Below are 14703 nucleotides of genomic sequence, written 5' to 3'. Positions count from 1 at the left end.
CCCATCCCCATATGGCAGGAACGAACGTAAAAGCCACTTGTCGTAAGTTGTCGATGTTTCCAGTCGAACCTTTTAGAAACGACGTACATTCTTGTTGACGTGACGCCAAAAAAGAGCCTTGGAAATTAAATTGGAAGCTATGCTTGGTGGAAGACTAGCGATGCAGCTGCTCTTCTCTGAAATGAAGATTATTTTATTGGATTAAATCGGGTCTACTGAGATTATTGGTCGACCGAAGTGTAAGAATTTTAATATACACAAAACGACAGGTAGCCGACTAGCCGTATACGTTTTAGGGGTTAGCCATCGCCATGCTAACACATTAGCAAGTCTGACCTTTGTTGTTTTTGACAACTACACTTACCAACGTTGTTATAAAGCTGTTATAATATTGTTATTATACTGTGCATATATATTTAATGCGTTATATGAGCAATGTCGTGTAAATTGCTACTGTGTGAATAACCTCGACCAGTATAGGCTAAATCTACAGTATGTTATAACACTTAACATTATTGTACTGTACATATCCATTCTTGAGTTGATATTATGTTTTGTTTGCCTCATTTTAGGTATATCACCAACTCATCAACTTGGAAAAAGTTGCATCTGAGCTGATCCAAACATGCACAATTGTTCCATTTGTGCAAAATCGTTCCCCTCACCATATAAGCTCCAGAGACACCATCGCATTCATACTGGACAGAAACCCTTCACCTGCACAATATGTGGAAATGCGTTCAATCAACCTGAGCATTTAAAGTCGCATGCACAGAGAGTACATCCTTTGAATCCTTCCACCGACAACCTGAATGATAGCCTACAACAGTATCTGCCATCGGGTGCAGATCTTGGTGGTGATATCAAATATTCAAACGAGAATACTCAGGAAAAGTACAGCTATGATGGTGCTCCTGCCACAGCACTGTCTTCTATGGTATCCTTCCCACCTGGACAGAAGAGGGAGATGTCACCACAGGAAACGTGTTCACCTGCACCAGAGATGAAAGACCATTCTGAACCTAAGCTGCATGTCAATTATAGCTTAGGTATTCAGAACAATATCACAAATGGTGAATTGGATTCAGTGCCACAAGATAACATTGATTCTTCAACTGTATATAACCCTGTGTGTTATACACACAATGGGTTTACCTGCAAGGTCTGCCTAAAGTCTTTTAGTTCATTTCTCCAGCTTCAGATTCACATGCCAGTTCATGATAAATCCTATGGGGCAGGTGGAGAACCCTTCTCAGAAAAGGGCCATTTAAACAGGCACTCACAATCACACAAACTAGGCTCTTGTGGAGGCAAAATGACTCTTAGACACCAATGTCCTACCTGTCTAAAAACATTCTGTTCACCATCCAAATTAAAGCGGCATTTTCTCATTCATACTGGTCAGAAACCCTTTGCCTGTAACCTGTGCGGGAAAGCTTTTAGACAGGAGACGCACTTGAAATCCCACTTAAGTGTAGCACATAAAGAATTATTTCGCCAAATAGAGCCTAAACAGATGTGTGATAGAAATGAAAGCCACAAATCTAGTTTTCACACTGACTGTGTAACTGCTGATTTAGGACCCCAGTCATCAGTTCTACAGCATCACTCCAGTCAAGACAATCCAGGGAATTCATCAGAAGAATTGGAGCTACAGTGCAAAATAAGCCTTAGTGCTCCACAAGACCTGGGAATTTCCAAAATCAAGTCAGAGGCAACTTCTGAACCCCAAAAGTATGTAAATGACAAAATCCAACAGCAGAATGTTTGCTGTGAGACATTAAGTACACCAGTTGTATGTGAGCAGGGATATTTGACACATAAAGAACTGAAGCCCTTTCGTTGTGCTACATGCAGCAGATCATTTCGCCTGGAACTTAATTTAATTCGTCACCAAATCTGTCATAAGCGCTTAAAATATCAAAGTGAAAGTTGTAATCCTGTTGAAGACGCGTGGGCAGCCACGTCTGTTCATACGAAAACTTGTATGAATTCTGAACCAAGAATTTATTCTCCTGAAGCCAACTATGCAAGTCCTGTTGACCTCAACATTATTGTTAAACAGGAGACATGGAGTGAAAATATTAGTAATAATGAAGATCTTCGAGAAACTGCGAGTGTATCACCAGACCAGAATATCAGGAGAGATCAATCCGAAACCCCACATCAGAGAATAAATAACAAATTGCATCAGTGCTATGCATGCTCTAAAAGATTTCCGTCTCTGTCAAAACTGCAACGGCATATGTTGACTCATACCGGACAAAAACCCTTTGATTGCCAGACATGTGGAAAAAGCTTCCGTCAGAAAACACACTTGAGGGTCCATTACCGTACACACCTGTGGTCCAGATATCACAAACAACGATCGCTGTACATTAGCCGTCCTCCATCTCGTCTACCTGGATGCAGTACAAGGCCATCAGCTGATGTCCAAGAAGTGTTAATTCAAAGTAACAATTTAAAAAAAGTCAATGCGAGCCATAAATCAGTGTCAGACATTGACTTGTCAGAAAATCGGCTTGGTCAGACCAGTTCTCTGTTAAGTGTGTCATCAGTCATTAGTAGGGAGCCACATATTTTACCATCTACAAAGAAAAATGAGGCCCTGCACGCAAGTATGGTTACTAAAATGACTGTTGGGGACAGGCAGACACTTAAACATTTACACAGTAGAAACCAAATCCAACACAAGTGTCTGCGGTGTTTCAAGTGCTTTCCTTCTCCTTCCAAATTGCAAAGGCATGAAATGGTCCATACAGGCTTGAAACCATTCCAGTGTCTTGTGTGTGGTAAAATGTTTAGGCAGGCTGTGCATTTGAAAGGCCATGAAAGAACTCATTTTAACTGGAGATACCCTAAGAAAGTTCAGCAACAAGGGACAACCACCAACATGAAAGAAAGGAGTCAACAACTGCCCTACCCTAGAATCAGAGTCTATGTTCCACCACAGAAAAAATATTTGAAAACTGTACGTTCAGGATATGCACAACATAATTCAGGCATTCAAAGGGAATGTGAGCAGAATCCTCCAAAGACTGAAGAATCCATTACAAAATGTCAAAATTTGATGACCAGGTTCAAACACAAAAGATCTTGCGATAAGAGGAAATTACACATGTGCAGGATGTGCCGTAAGAACTTTGTTTCTCCATACAAGTTGTCCAGACACTTGCTCACTCACTATGGGATTAAGCCATACAAATGTAGTTTGTGTGATAAAACCTTCACACAGCTCGTCCATTTGAAAGTTCATGAGCGCAGTCGTGTGCACAAAATGGCAATAGATCATATCCAAGAAAAGGTAACTGGGGCCAATCATCCCCAGGATGGATACCTTGATAATGTCCAAGCACCTGAAACTGTTATCACTGCTCAGCTTATTGGTTATGAAGGAGAGACTGTGGCAGAGCATCCTCAGTCATGGTATACCAGTTCTGGCCATTACGTTATCATTGATGATTTGCCTCCTGTTTCTGAAGGGCTGGCAGTGCCATCAGCAGATTTTCTAGAGCTGAATATGGAAGCTGATTGTGAGCAAAGGGCTGAACATAATCAGACTACTGGTATGCCGTTTGACCAGTCATCATTTGCCTCTGAGCTTAGCTCTGAAATACAAAGACTGGTCCAAAATCAAGAGTTGGCAGGTTTAACTTCTTCACAGCAGGGGACGAGGGATGATATACACTGTAGCCTAGGAACAGAATTTCAAGCTACTGGAATTCCAGCTAACTCAGACAGTCATAAGGTGTTCAGTGAGGGACGTGGCAATGGTGTGCTCGGGCTGGACTCACCAGATGATTATTGGTGCAAGCCACTCGGCATGTTGCAGTGTGACAAATGTTCTGAGAGTTTTGAGACAGAGCAGGATGTTCAGCATCATAAATGCAAAGCTGAAAGTCACAATAAAACAGCTCAGCCAGTCCCAAAATATTGCTGTGAGGTGTGCTTGAAGACCTTTGGGAGTCCTTGGAAACTTGAAAGACATTATGTTATCCACACAGGCCAGAGGCCCTTCAAGTGTAACATTTGTAGCAAAACATTCACGCAAACGGCACATCTCAGAAGCCACCAACGGACGCATAGTCCGTGAAAACGATGTCTCTAGTATCTTTCCTTCCATATTATGGAGCATGATATTTTATGATTATGTAAATCTTTTAGATGTTTAATTATGCACAACTGTTTTAAAAAATACATTTATTGTGAGTTTGTTGAATTTTATTAAGTGATATTGTATTTAATAAAGGAGCTTATTTAACTCTATTTAAAATGTATTTTTTGCATTGTTTTTTGATTGATTGATTGAGTTTATTAGTTTGCATAAAAGGTAGCCTACACAGGTACAGATTTATTAGCCTGGGCAGCATTCAATTTCGTGTTTATGATCCGGTTTGGAGCGGATGGTAACTTTCGTCACGTTGTAGTCATTAGTCAATGATTTGTAGTCGGCTGGCAGGGAAACCACAAGGCGGAATCAGTATTATGAATGGCTACTTTCTTATTCCGCCTTGTGGTTTCCTGCCTGATGACTACAAATCTGACTACAACATGACGTAAATTATCATCCTTTCCAGACCGGTTCACACAGCGATTTTGGAACACAGACCTGTGACGCAAGGGTAAAGATTTATACAAAAGGATGCTAAAAGGATAACCCAACAAATCCAAGGGCTTATTTCCATTGAGGTCCTGACCTGTGTATTCAATTCATCGAGACATTTAAAGACAAACAATAATATTGATTTTAATTCCTAGTCCACAATTACATCATAGTTCGTTTTCACTCCAAGATTTCTTTTGTGGAAATAAAGTGTTAAATAGCTCTATATTGTGACGGTACTCATTGCTATAGTATAGTGTTCAGTAACAGGAGTCGCCATGTCTCCAGCTTTTTATTAAAAAGAAAATGCATTTTCAGAAAATGAAACGGGGGTAGCAATTTTATCTAATCAGGAGAGAACGCAGTCAGGATACAGATTAAACAAGTGGAATTGTAAGTGATGACAAAGAAAGAAATGAGCAGATGGAACTGGAACACTAAAAGTAAGCTCATATACCCTGCAGCTACTCTCCTGACTGGCTGAAATGTTGTCACCTACCTGAAAATGTATTTTCTGTTAATTAAAGAGCTGGAGAGACAGGGAGACCCCTGTTACTGTACAAACACTTGATATAGGCCTACTATCAGACAATGATTATAGGCTACTATCAGAATATAGTGATTTAACCTTTTAACAAAAATCTTTTTGTTTTAGCCAAAAAATATCACATATACCGAGTCACTCACAATTTACGTCATTAATGTACCGGTATGTCGTATTTTGATCACTGCGTAATCAAGTAGGAACAACTGAGGCTAGGAACCAAAGACATTCATGTGTGTATGTGGGGGGGACATCCTTCCGGACGTACGTATACAGGAAGTGAGTCGCATTCAAGTCGTTCGTTCGCTCTCTGTAGTACATGCGTAGCAATTTACAGTCTATGGTAGCAACAAGAAAGCCCACCTGAGTTATTTGAACAGATGCTGTAACGAATAAACTTTAAAGGTTTGTGATGTTGTTGTTTTCGACTTACCCGCTTGGCTCTATTTTTTAACCACCAAACGTGATTTACTCATTTTAGCATCCATAGCTATTCACTAAGTGCTAGCAAGCTAACGTTAGCCAATATAAACACATCAGCGTCACATGGTAATGCTTGTTACATTGTTGTCAGATTATATTCACCAACATATCCCATTCGGTAGATTTATGTTGTTTTAGACTCCTGTTTCTCTTTTTCCAAATACTTTTTTACCTAGTTGTTTAGAAATATAGCTATACCGAGCTTCATTCTGGTGTTTGCCTCTTTTCTGGACAGTGAACCTTGTAGCTGTTCATGAGAGTGGTCATGGAGAAACAAACCCCTGCCAAGAAAGCTGCTGCACCCTCTGTCTCTCAGATTAATGCAGAATATGTGACGCAGGTAAATGTTAACTGACTGAACTGTCAGGTGTCGGAACTCGGATCAATAACATTACTTTGATTCTTATGCTCAGTTCAGTGCCATCATTGAGCATCTTACTTATTTAAATGTGTGATTCAAGATTCTTATGCTCAGTTCAGTGCCAGCATCTTACTTATTAAATGTGAGGGACTGAGATAATGAATGACTCCATCCTAGCCGCAATTTGCATTTTTTATAATGGGATGAATCAAGAGTTACAATACCCTCCATTGACTTCCCAGAGCTTTTGTTTCATAAAAATCCACCGTAGACTGTTATGAGCTACTTTCTGTCAATACATTCTGTGCATGTGATTATTTTTGTTGTTGCAGTTTGGAAGCATTCGTTTTTTTAACGGGTCGCACTGCTGCCTCCTGCATTATGTGCAAATTCAAAACAGGTGGTACGCAGGGCCGTTTATAGTGACGAGTGCTTCCATGCTCCAACAATTTGGATGAGTACTGTATCGATTCAATGGAGGGTATTGCAACTCTAGATTCATCCCATTATTCAAAAAATCTAGAGTTGCAAAACTCCATCCATCTGCAATCATTTTACCCATCGTATTATTATAGTTATGTACAGTAAGCCTTTATTACCCTTATTACCTTGCTGAAGTGATAGCAATATGATAATGCATCTGTGTACAACACAGTGAACATGTGGCAATTGATAATAATTGTGTCTTATGTATTTATTATCCCATGTCTCTGTCTCTTGTTATAGTTGGCTAATAAATACTGGGCCCCCCATGCCAAGAATAAACTGCCTTTTGACCCAAAGGTAAGTCTTTTGTGTTGTTGAGCAGCAGACACCTGTTTATTTTTGTTTCCTAATGTAAAAGTTTACACCAAATAGACTGCCCATTCATTTAGAAATCAATTACCTCTTGTGCTTGGGAGCCTTTGCATGGCTCTGTAATGCCTAATTTATACTGTCATACAATGGTGTTCTGTGCCACAAATAGCAGATCTGATATTTAGTTAGTTTTCTTACTGTTAAGTTAGCTCTGGTCCATAGCCTCAAGCCGTTGGATCTTGGCTATGGGACTCTCAATGTATTGCCCTCGCATGAAATGCAGACCAGCCTCTCGACTTCTGCTAAAAAGATCTATTTCGCTACTCACCAAAACAAAGACTGTTTAGTTATGAAGAAAGTCTACTTCCCACAGTGGATGGCGCACTCTGAGCCCCCTACCACACATATAAAATGCACTTTTGGGCCAGAAAATTATTTATTTTCCACCAGAAGAAAAACACTTTTAGTTATTCCACTCCACTGCACCCTCTACAGATGTTGCCAAGAGAATATCCCATTGACCAGATTTTTCCTTCCAGTCTGCATTTCATGCGAGGGCAATACATTGAGAGTTTAAAACAAGAGGGTTGCACACATTCAGTCCCTCGCTGGTGCTGGACAAAGGTTGATACGATTTAGAAGAAGTCCGCACAACAGCTTAGCTCCACAGTGTTTTATTTAGTTTGAAACATTTACGGCCCGGACGGTTAAGCTCAACCGTCTGGGCACTGTGCTGATCCCGACGGTTTTTGCCGTGTGTCACTCCCCATCTCTCTCCCCATTTCCTGTCTACTTTGAAATCTACCAATATAGGCATAAAAACCCCAAAAACTAATCTTAAAAAAAAACCCATATATAAACAATAATAACGTCATTATTGTATGTCAGTGTTTTAAACTAAATAAAACACTGCAGCTGAGCTGTTGTGCGAACTTCTCATTGAGTCCCATTGTCCCATAGCTAAGAGCCAACGGCTATGTTAAATACCGGTAAGTACTGTATAAATCAGGCTTAACCTTAATGCACGTGGGGCACAAGTATGATGTATGTACAGTATGCGTGCAGAGCGTGTACACACACACACACACACACACACACACACACACACACACACACACACACACACACACACACACACACACACACACAAGGGCTTTCACTTCTACTAGTTGCCTAGTTTAATAGACTAGTTGTTTAACTAGGCCTACCTATTATGTAAATAATAATTGGTGATAATATTTGTACATTTTAAAAATTGTGTACAACTATAACCTACCTGATCTTGAGGCCTACAAAAACGGAGAAAAAAACCTGAAACTTTTTTTTCTTATCAACTAGTACCAACGAGTCGACTAGTTGAATAGTCGACTAGTTGCTCACACACACACACACACACACACACACACACACACACACACACACCCCGACCTCCTAATACCACCTAGCCTAAAATAAGTTCTAGGGGAAACGGCGTTCTCACATTGTCACATCTAGTTCAGGTGGTGGCTTGAGAATTCTGATTCTGTGAATCGGAATGTTTTCTGGGTGGCTGAGTCAGTTTGCAATTGCATTTGTTAGAATGAGTACTGTAACAAATTTACCTAATTATGTTCTGGTTTTAACAATGTGTTCCATATATGCCATAAGGCAGCATGAGTGTTTAAATTCTTTCTAATCTTTTTAGGTGTTGGAAGATGTTTATGAAAAGGAGATTCTTAAGTCCAAGTAAGGGAATTTAACCTCTTTGATTTGTTTCAGTCATAATATCCTGAAGTCCCCTTGACAGATTTACAGCCCTTTCTTACATTGGGTTTTCAAATGATGCAGAAAATAATGTCTTAGAAACACATTGTAATTTTAGGCCTTGTTTTTGTTATATGACAAATTATAGCTGTTAATATCTGTTAATGTTAAACACTATGATTCTCAAAGATTTGCTATGTTGAACAAAATGGTAAATCATAAGCAAATCATCAGCCTTGTTTGCTCGTTTTCTTAATTTATCTACAACCTAATCAAATTGGTGTTGGAAATCTATGGCGGAGGTAACTTCTGTGTTACCCTAGAAAATGTCAACATTTGTAGCATTTTATTATCTTAGACCTTTCTCTCATAAGTTTTGTTTTTATATTTTCAGGTTCGCCATAAGAAAAATCATGCTGCTTGAATTCAGGCATGTTGTTTGACACCTTCACTTTAATTCAGTAGCATATACCACAACTTTGTTTACAGATACCAATATATATATTTTGCCTTTCAGCCAGTATCTTGAGAACTTTCTTTGGGTGAACTACACTCCCCAGGTGTCAAGCAATGCTTACCTCATGTCTATCTCCTGCATTGTCAATGAGAAATTCAGAGAGAACGTCCCTGCCTGGGAGGTAAGAAATGCTGGCTGATTTAGGAATTTAGACTATTATCTGGTGAGATTAAGTTTAAAAGGGATGCAAATCCTACTAGTTCAACAGTTGCACAGTGCCGTTGGTGGGTGGGGCATAATAATAATAAATAATAAGTAAAACACCTTTCATGACATGAAATGCAGCTCAAAGTGCTTTACAGAGCAATGGAGAAAGAAAGAAAAGAAAAGCAAGGCATAAACATAAAAAAATAGTAGCAGTAATGCACATGGATGGAGGACATGGATAACAAAAAATTAAAAGATCAGTTAAAAGCAAGAGTGTAGAATTGGGTCTTGAGCTGTGCTTTAAAAATGTCTACAGAGGCTGCCTGTCGAAGGTACAGTGGGAGTTTGTTCCACGCCGTCGGCCCGTAGAAGCAAAAATCTACTTCCCCGTATTTTTTAGTTGCCATTTTTTTAGGCAGGCCAGCAGTGGAAGACCTTAGGGGGGCGGTTTGGGACATATTTAGGCAGGCTGTCATGTAGGTAGGAAGGTGAGAGACCATTGAGAGCTTTATAAACATGTACAATCATTTTAAAATCAATCCTAAAAACAACCGGAAGCCAGTGCAGTGAAGCTAAAACAGGAGTAATATGTTCTCTCATCTTAGTTTTAGTTAAAACTCTGGCTGCTGCATTTTGGACAAGTTGTAATCTGTCAGTTGTTTTCTTAGGCAGTCCAGAAAAAAGTGCATTGCAGTAATCAAGCCAAGAAAAAAACAAAGGCGTGGATTAGCGTTTTTGCATCGTCCAATGACAAATGGGCTCTGATTCGTGCAATATTTCGAAGGCAATCTTAGTAACATGATTAATGTGTGAATTAAAATTCAATTCTGAATCAATAATGACCCAGTCAGGTTGCCAAGTCTGCTTATTATTGATTCTTTCTGCTCACTAGAACCGATTATGAGAACGTCTGTCTAATGGTCACAAAACAATGGATGAAGTCTTTGGCTACATAAATAGATGGTGCAGCTGTAGAAACTCTGCATTAGACCCACTGAAGAAGCTGAAATGTGGAAGAGTGGATTGATGTTTTCACACAGATTTGATATAAATGTCGATAAGTCTCTGTTGAGACTACATGATCAGGAAGGCATAAGCAAATTGATGGTTTGCAATTTTCTCCTGTCTGTGGAAATCTCAGGTTTTCAAGAAGGAGCCCAGACATTTCCCATTCTTCTTCAAATGTGTGATGGAGGCTGTGCTTGCACGAGGAGACAAGTCTGGCTTGACTCTTAAGGAGCAGACCGTCCTGCTGGTCTTCCTGGACCACTGTTTCAACAGTCTGGTATGTGCACGTAAACTACAACCTATAATAATAACAGAAAAGCGCTATAAACATTGTATGTATTATTATAATTTTATAATTATAATACATAACATTTCTGAGTACTTGAAGTCGCTTTACAGAACAAAATATTAAACAACTTTATTAGGAAAAAAACAGTTAAAAGTTTTAAAGCCATAGAAGTAGAACAGTCACGTATTATGAACTTTATTTTATGGTGGTTTAACATGATGTGCATATAATCACTTTCCTTAAAATATAAATGTCTTAGCATTCTATTAAATTGTAAACTAAAATAAGTAAATGGTATAGGCCTAGCCAACCTATTGTACTTACCTATTGGAAGCATATCGGTATCGGTCGATGTTTTATTTGCCCGGTATCGTCAAATAAATCTGACATTAACCGATGGCAGTAGCCAGCTATGTTGGTGTGTTGGTTGAACAGTATTTTCTCATAATGAATTTCTTTCCTTTGCACAAAAGGGAAAATAACGTCAAAACTTAAATTATCTGTATCGGCTATCGGCTAAAATTGTTATTTTGAATCGGTATCGGCCAAGAATTTTCAATATCTGTGCATCCCTAAAAGGTAATGAACATAAATCCTTAAGAAGTGCATACAACTGCATGCTGTCTATAATATACAAAAATAAGGTTCTCACATTGTAGCTCTAAGACAGGGCACTTCAGAAACAAACTGAGTACAGTAGAAACCTCACTGTTAATTTAACTTAACCAATTGATGTTGTGAATCCTCATCACATGGCGATGACTCACACTTAAAATAGCTCATATATCTCATCACTCACAACGCAATGTGACGTGAACTTGTAGATCTGTTGAGTGCTTGCGCCTTGTTTGCTCATAGTTCCACTATCTTTAATTGCGTTGTTGTGTGTAGATCAGTGTTGTACACTGTTGTTCAATTTGCAATATTGAAAAGATGTCCGCTTTCAAAGTACTGTGAGTTTTTAATTACTTGCATTTCCCTACCTCCCATTTATCTCATAGTGTTGGCCGTTAAACTAGCATGTTTGTGCACAGTTCAATCCGTTGTAAGTCATGATTGTTTGGACTTTGTAATGCAATCTTTTCCAAAATCAATCCGCACTTTAAAATGTATTACAACACAATTATAACACACAATGTTATTTAGTGTTGGATATCTCAAGCAAGATTCTAGTTTTGTGGCTTCAACAATGGAACAAATCAATCATTGTATGCTTTGGAAAATGGTTGGCACAATGGTTCATTAAGTTTAACATAGTTTCTGTGAGGTTAGGTTAAGGATGGAGGGCGTTTATTAATTGTGTCCAGGTAGCTCAGTCGGTAGAGCTCTCGGAGTAGCACGGCTTGGTGCAGCAAGTCGTGCGGGAAGTACTGGGAGCTGATGGTAGGTGTGGCGCTCCACCTCAGCAATCCATCTCCCAGGGGTCTAGCGCATTGTAATGGGGATAGACTCCCGCTTGTTACCGGCTGATACCGACAATAATCCACTCCCGACCTACTACTACTTCTTCTTTACAAATGCTGTCCAACCGCCGAAAAGCCACTGCCTTGTGGAAATGCCCCTTTCCTTCCCCTCTCAAATAACAGTAATTCTTTTTTGCATCCTCAAGGTGGCAGTGTTGGACTAGACTGTGTGCCTTGGGCCAGTTTTATGCACATCTGTAGTCTCCACAGCCGCATTAAACCACAGGGAGTCACTGCGGATATCTAACTCTGAAATCTGCTGTGATAGCCCATTGCACTTTGATTGTATCCGATAGAACTCTCTAAATATTTTAGTTGCAGGCTTTTATTAAGGGCTGGTGGAGTGCAATAAAAATCTGTCATAAACAATACTTTTGACAAGTCTTCCCTCTCTTGCTCTCTCTTGCTCATGCCGTCCATCTTCCTCCCTCCCCTCCCTCCTTGTTCCCTCTCTCCTAGGAGGTGGATTTGATTAGAGAGCAGGTTCAGCAGCTTATATCTCTGCCTATGTGGATGTGTCTCTTACCAGTAAGCTCTCATACCTTTACCTCCATGTCAAGCGTTTGCATCACTGTGACCTACCTGAACTGCTTTATGATATGTTGTAGTATTCCAATGTTATGATGATATATCTGATGCGGATAAACCTTCTAAAAGTACTGGGTGCTTTGTGTACTTTCAATTGATGTGGTGGTCTGTCGTGTCTGCAGTCCAGACTCCAGCACGAGCTGAAGAAAGTTCCAAAACTGCAGAAGTTCTGGAACCTGATCAAGAAGAAATACGATAAGATGGAGCCTGGGGATGCTGAGCAGTAAGGCACTATTCTTCAATCTTCAGTCTGCGTGTGACTGCTTTGCATCTATCTACAGAGAACTGGGAAATGAAAGCTATGTGTCATTCGTAGTCTCTCATGCTCACTGTTTTCTGTTTTCTCATCAGAGCCAAAAAAGAGAGAACATTTTTATCAGCACTCATTAAGAACAAGTTCCTGGAAGTTCTGATGTCCATTCCAGCATCAGGTAAACATGTCGTTATCACTTGTGTGCATATTAATTCACCTCACCTCATCCTTCCTAGGGTATTGCCAGGACAGGTTGAATGAGCTTTTGGACTTTTATTTTCCAGAACAAATCAAAATACACAGTAGAATCCCCAGTGTTCATTTATTCATTCGTAACCTTTGTAGACTATCACAGTTAAATTATCATGCAGGATTTAACAGTGTAACTAAGCGTGATCACTGATCAGGTGAGACAGACTCTTCTTCTGACCTTGGTGCCGTAGCAGGTCACTTTATGACGATCTGCTGTGGATGACCTTTCCCCTGCCATAATGCACTGTACACTCGTCTGCCTCTTTGCGGCATGATTTGTTGTGCACGCCGGGTCTCGGGTTGCATCCGTCCTCTACCCAGGACCTCCAGTAGTGTGACACACCTTTCTGTCTCTCTCTCTTTCTCTCTTGTTACCCTGTCGGTCACAAAAGTTCATTAATTTGTTCCTCTGTGACCCGTGCAGTCGCTGAAAGAGCATGTGCTCCAGCTGCCACTGGCCGTTGTAATGCAGACCGACGTGGAGGCCCCCCACCTGCACACTAAGAAGTGTGTGTGTGTGTGTGTGTGTGTGTGTGTGTGTGTGTGTGTGTGAGAATTCAGACATGACAGAATAGATTAAAATCTGCAGCCCAGCAGGGTCCACCATCATTCTAGCTAGCTGCTGCATTCCCCTAGCTTTTGCACCAACACTAGTGCACTGCACGCACATACACTCTTAATGAGGGCTTCGCTCTCGGTGTGCTGCTGTGGCAGGCATTGCTATCCCTGTCTCCTAGCAAAGCGTACACACTGTGTGATGCCACAGTGTTGTCCACTCTGCTCTGCTCTCGTTTCTAAGGTGCATAAACACCCCTCTGCATTGCTCTGTGCGATTGTGCCCGTTTGCCAATGTATAATCAGTTTTTTCCCCTCTGTACTCCTCAGGTCCTGTGTCCATGGATATGGTGCATTACTGTGAGAGGTTTATCGAGCTCATGATAGATTTGGAGGTAAGACACGCCCTGTTGTAACATAACTGGGTAGCCCTGTCACACAGGACCAAAAGTGCCACCTTTGAGCTTTTTCAAATAAAACCTCTGACTCTTGCATGAATTACCTGAAACCCACAATCTAATCTAGATTAGATTAATCTAGTCAAGATTAGATTAAGGGTTATTTGAAAGCACTTAAACAATACAAGCGAAATTATTACTTGCGCGCTCTGCTTGCGCAAGTAATAACACACAGCCTCAATGAGTGAATATGTATCCGCAGTGAAGGGGTTCAGACAGATGAAGACCTCTTGTCCTTCATGCTACAGCCGGTTTAGGTCAAGGGATAAATGTGCGATCCGAGCTCCACCCATTCAATCTCTTTTTGTACCAACTGCAAAGCTACGTGACATGCAGCATGAGAGGTTATTTTCAGCCCAATGACTTGTGATAGGAGGTATAAGGTGTAGACTTGTGCGATCTCTACTATCTGGGTTGTCTTGTCTTATCCTGCACAAAAACACAGTGTCACTTAGTTAGGATGGCTGCTCCTGCCTGCGTCGTGTGGGTCTCCACTTACCGACGGTGGGGATGAATAGATTTCCTCCTGGCTGCGCATTGACAGGCCGGCCTTGCTGTTCCTGGCAGCGACTAGTGGCCCAGCCAGCCGCCTGTCTCCGGAGACATCTCCTTTCCTCTCCATCTCCTCCAGCGATATCCTT

At 40.6% G+C, this 14703-nt stretch overlaps 2 protein-coding genes across 3 annotated transcripts in view; both read left to right on the top strand.

Moving 5' to 3' along the window:
* Positions 1 to 103: 103 nt before the first annotated feature.
* Positions 104 to 4192, top strand: znf770 (zinc finger protein 770). Its single transcript, XM_080784112.1, has 2 exons — positions 104 to 239; positions 573 to 4192. Exon 2 carries the CDS (start codon positions 626 to 628, stop codon positions 4091 to 4093), a length of 3468 nt encoding a protein of 1155 aa, XP_080640238.1. The 5' UTR covers positions 104 to 239; positions 573 to 625; the 3' UTR covers positions 4094 to 4192.
* Positions 4193 to 5448: 1256 nt separating this feature from the next.
* Positions 5449 to 14703, top strand: part of aqr (aquarius intron-binding spliceosomal factor) — a 79310-nt gene continuing 70055 nt past the window's right edge. Inside the window, exons 1-11 of one of the 2 annotated variants that reach the window (XM_080783741.1) lie at positions 5449 to 5552; positions 5866 to 5970; positions 6718 to 6774; positions 8474 to 8514; positions 8927 to 8962; positions 9050 to 9170; positions 10338 to 10481; positions 12416 to 12484; positions 12667 to 12767; positions 12896 to 12975; positions 13935 to 13999. In XM_080783741.1, the coding sequence (XP_080639867.1) occupies positions 5884 to 5970; positions 6718 to 6774; positions 8474 to 8514; positions 8927 to 8962; positions 9050 to 9170; positions 10338 to 10481; positions 12416 to 12484; positions 12667 to 12767; positions 12896 to 12975; positions 13935 to 13999 (801 nt within the window). In that variant the 5' untranslated portion in view covers positions 5449 to 5552; positions 5866 to 5883. Of the gene's footprint in view, positions 5553 to 5865; positions 5971 to 6717; positions 6775 to 8473; positions 8515 to 8926; positions 8967 to 9049; positions 9171 to 10337; positions 10482 to 12415; positions 12485 to 12666; positions 12768 to 12895; positions 12976 to 13934; positions 14000 to 14703 lie in introns of both variants that reach the window. The other variant, XM_080783740.1, reaches the window with a different exon arrangement.

Source organism: Protomyctophum bolini (assembly GCF_963924005.1).
Source record: "Protomyctophum bolini genome assembly, chromosome: 15".
Taxonomy (NCBI): domain Eukaryota; kingdom Metazoa; phylum Chordata; class Actinopteri; order Myctophiformes; family Myctophidae; genus Protomyctophum; species Protomyctophum bolini.
The sequence above is the reverse complement of the archived record's forward strand: the minus strand, read 5'-3'. Positions and strand labels throughout refer to the sequence as shown.

Bases quoted from the DNA above. Each gene is read 5' to 3' on its own strand.
- znf770 (XM_080784112.1), top strand. From the start codon at position 626: ATGCACAATTGTTCCATTTGTGCAAAATCGTTCCCCTCACCATATAAG.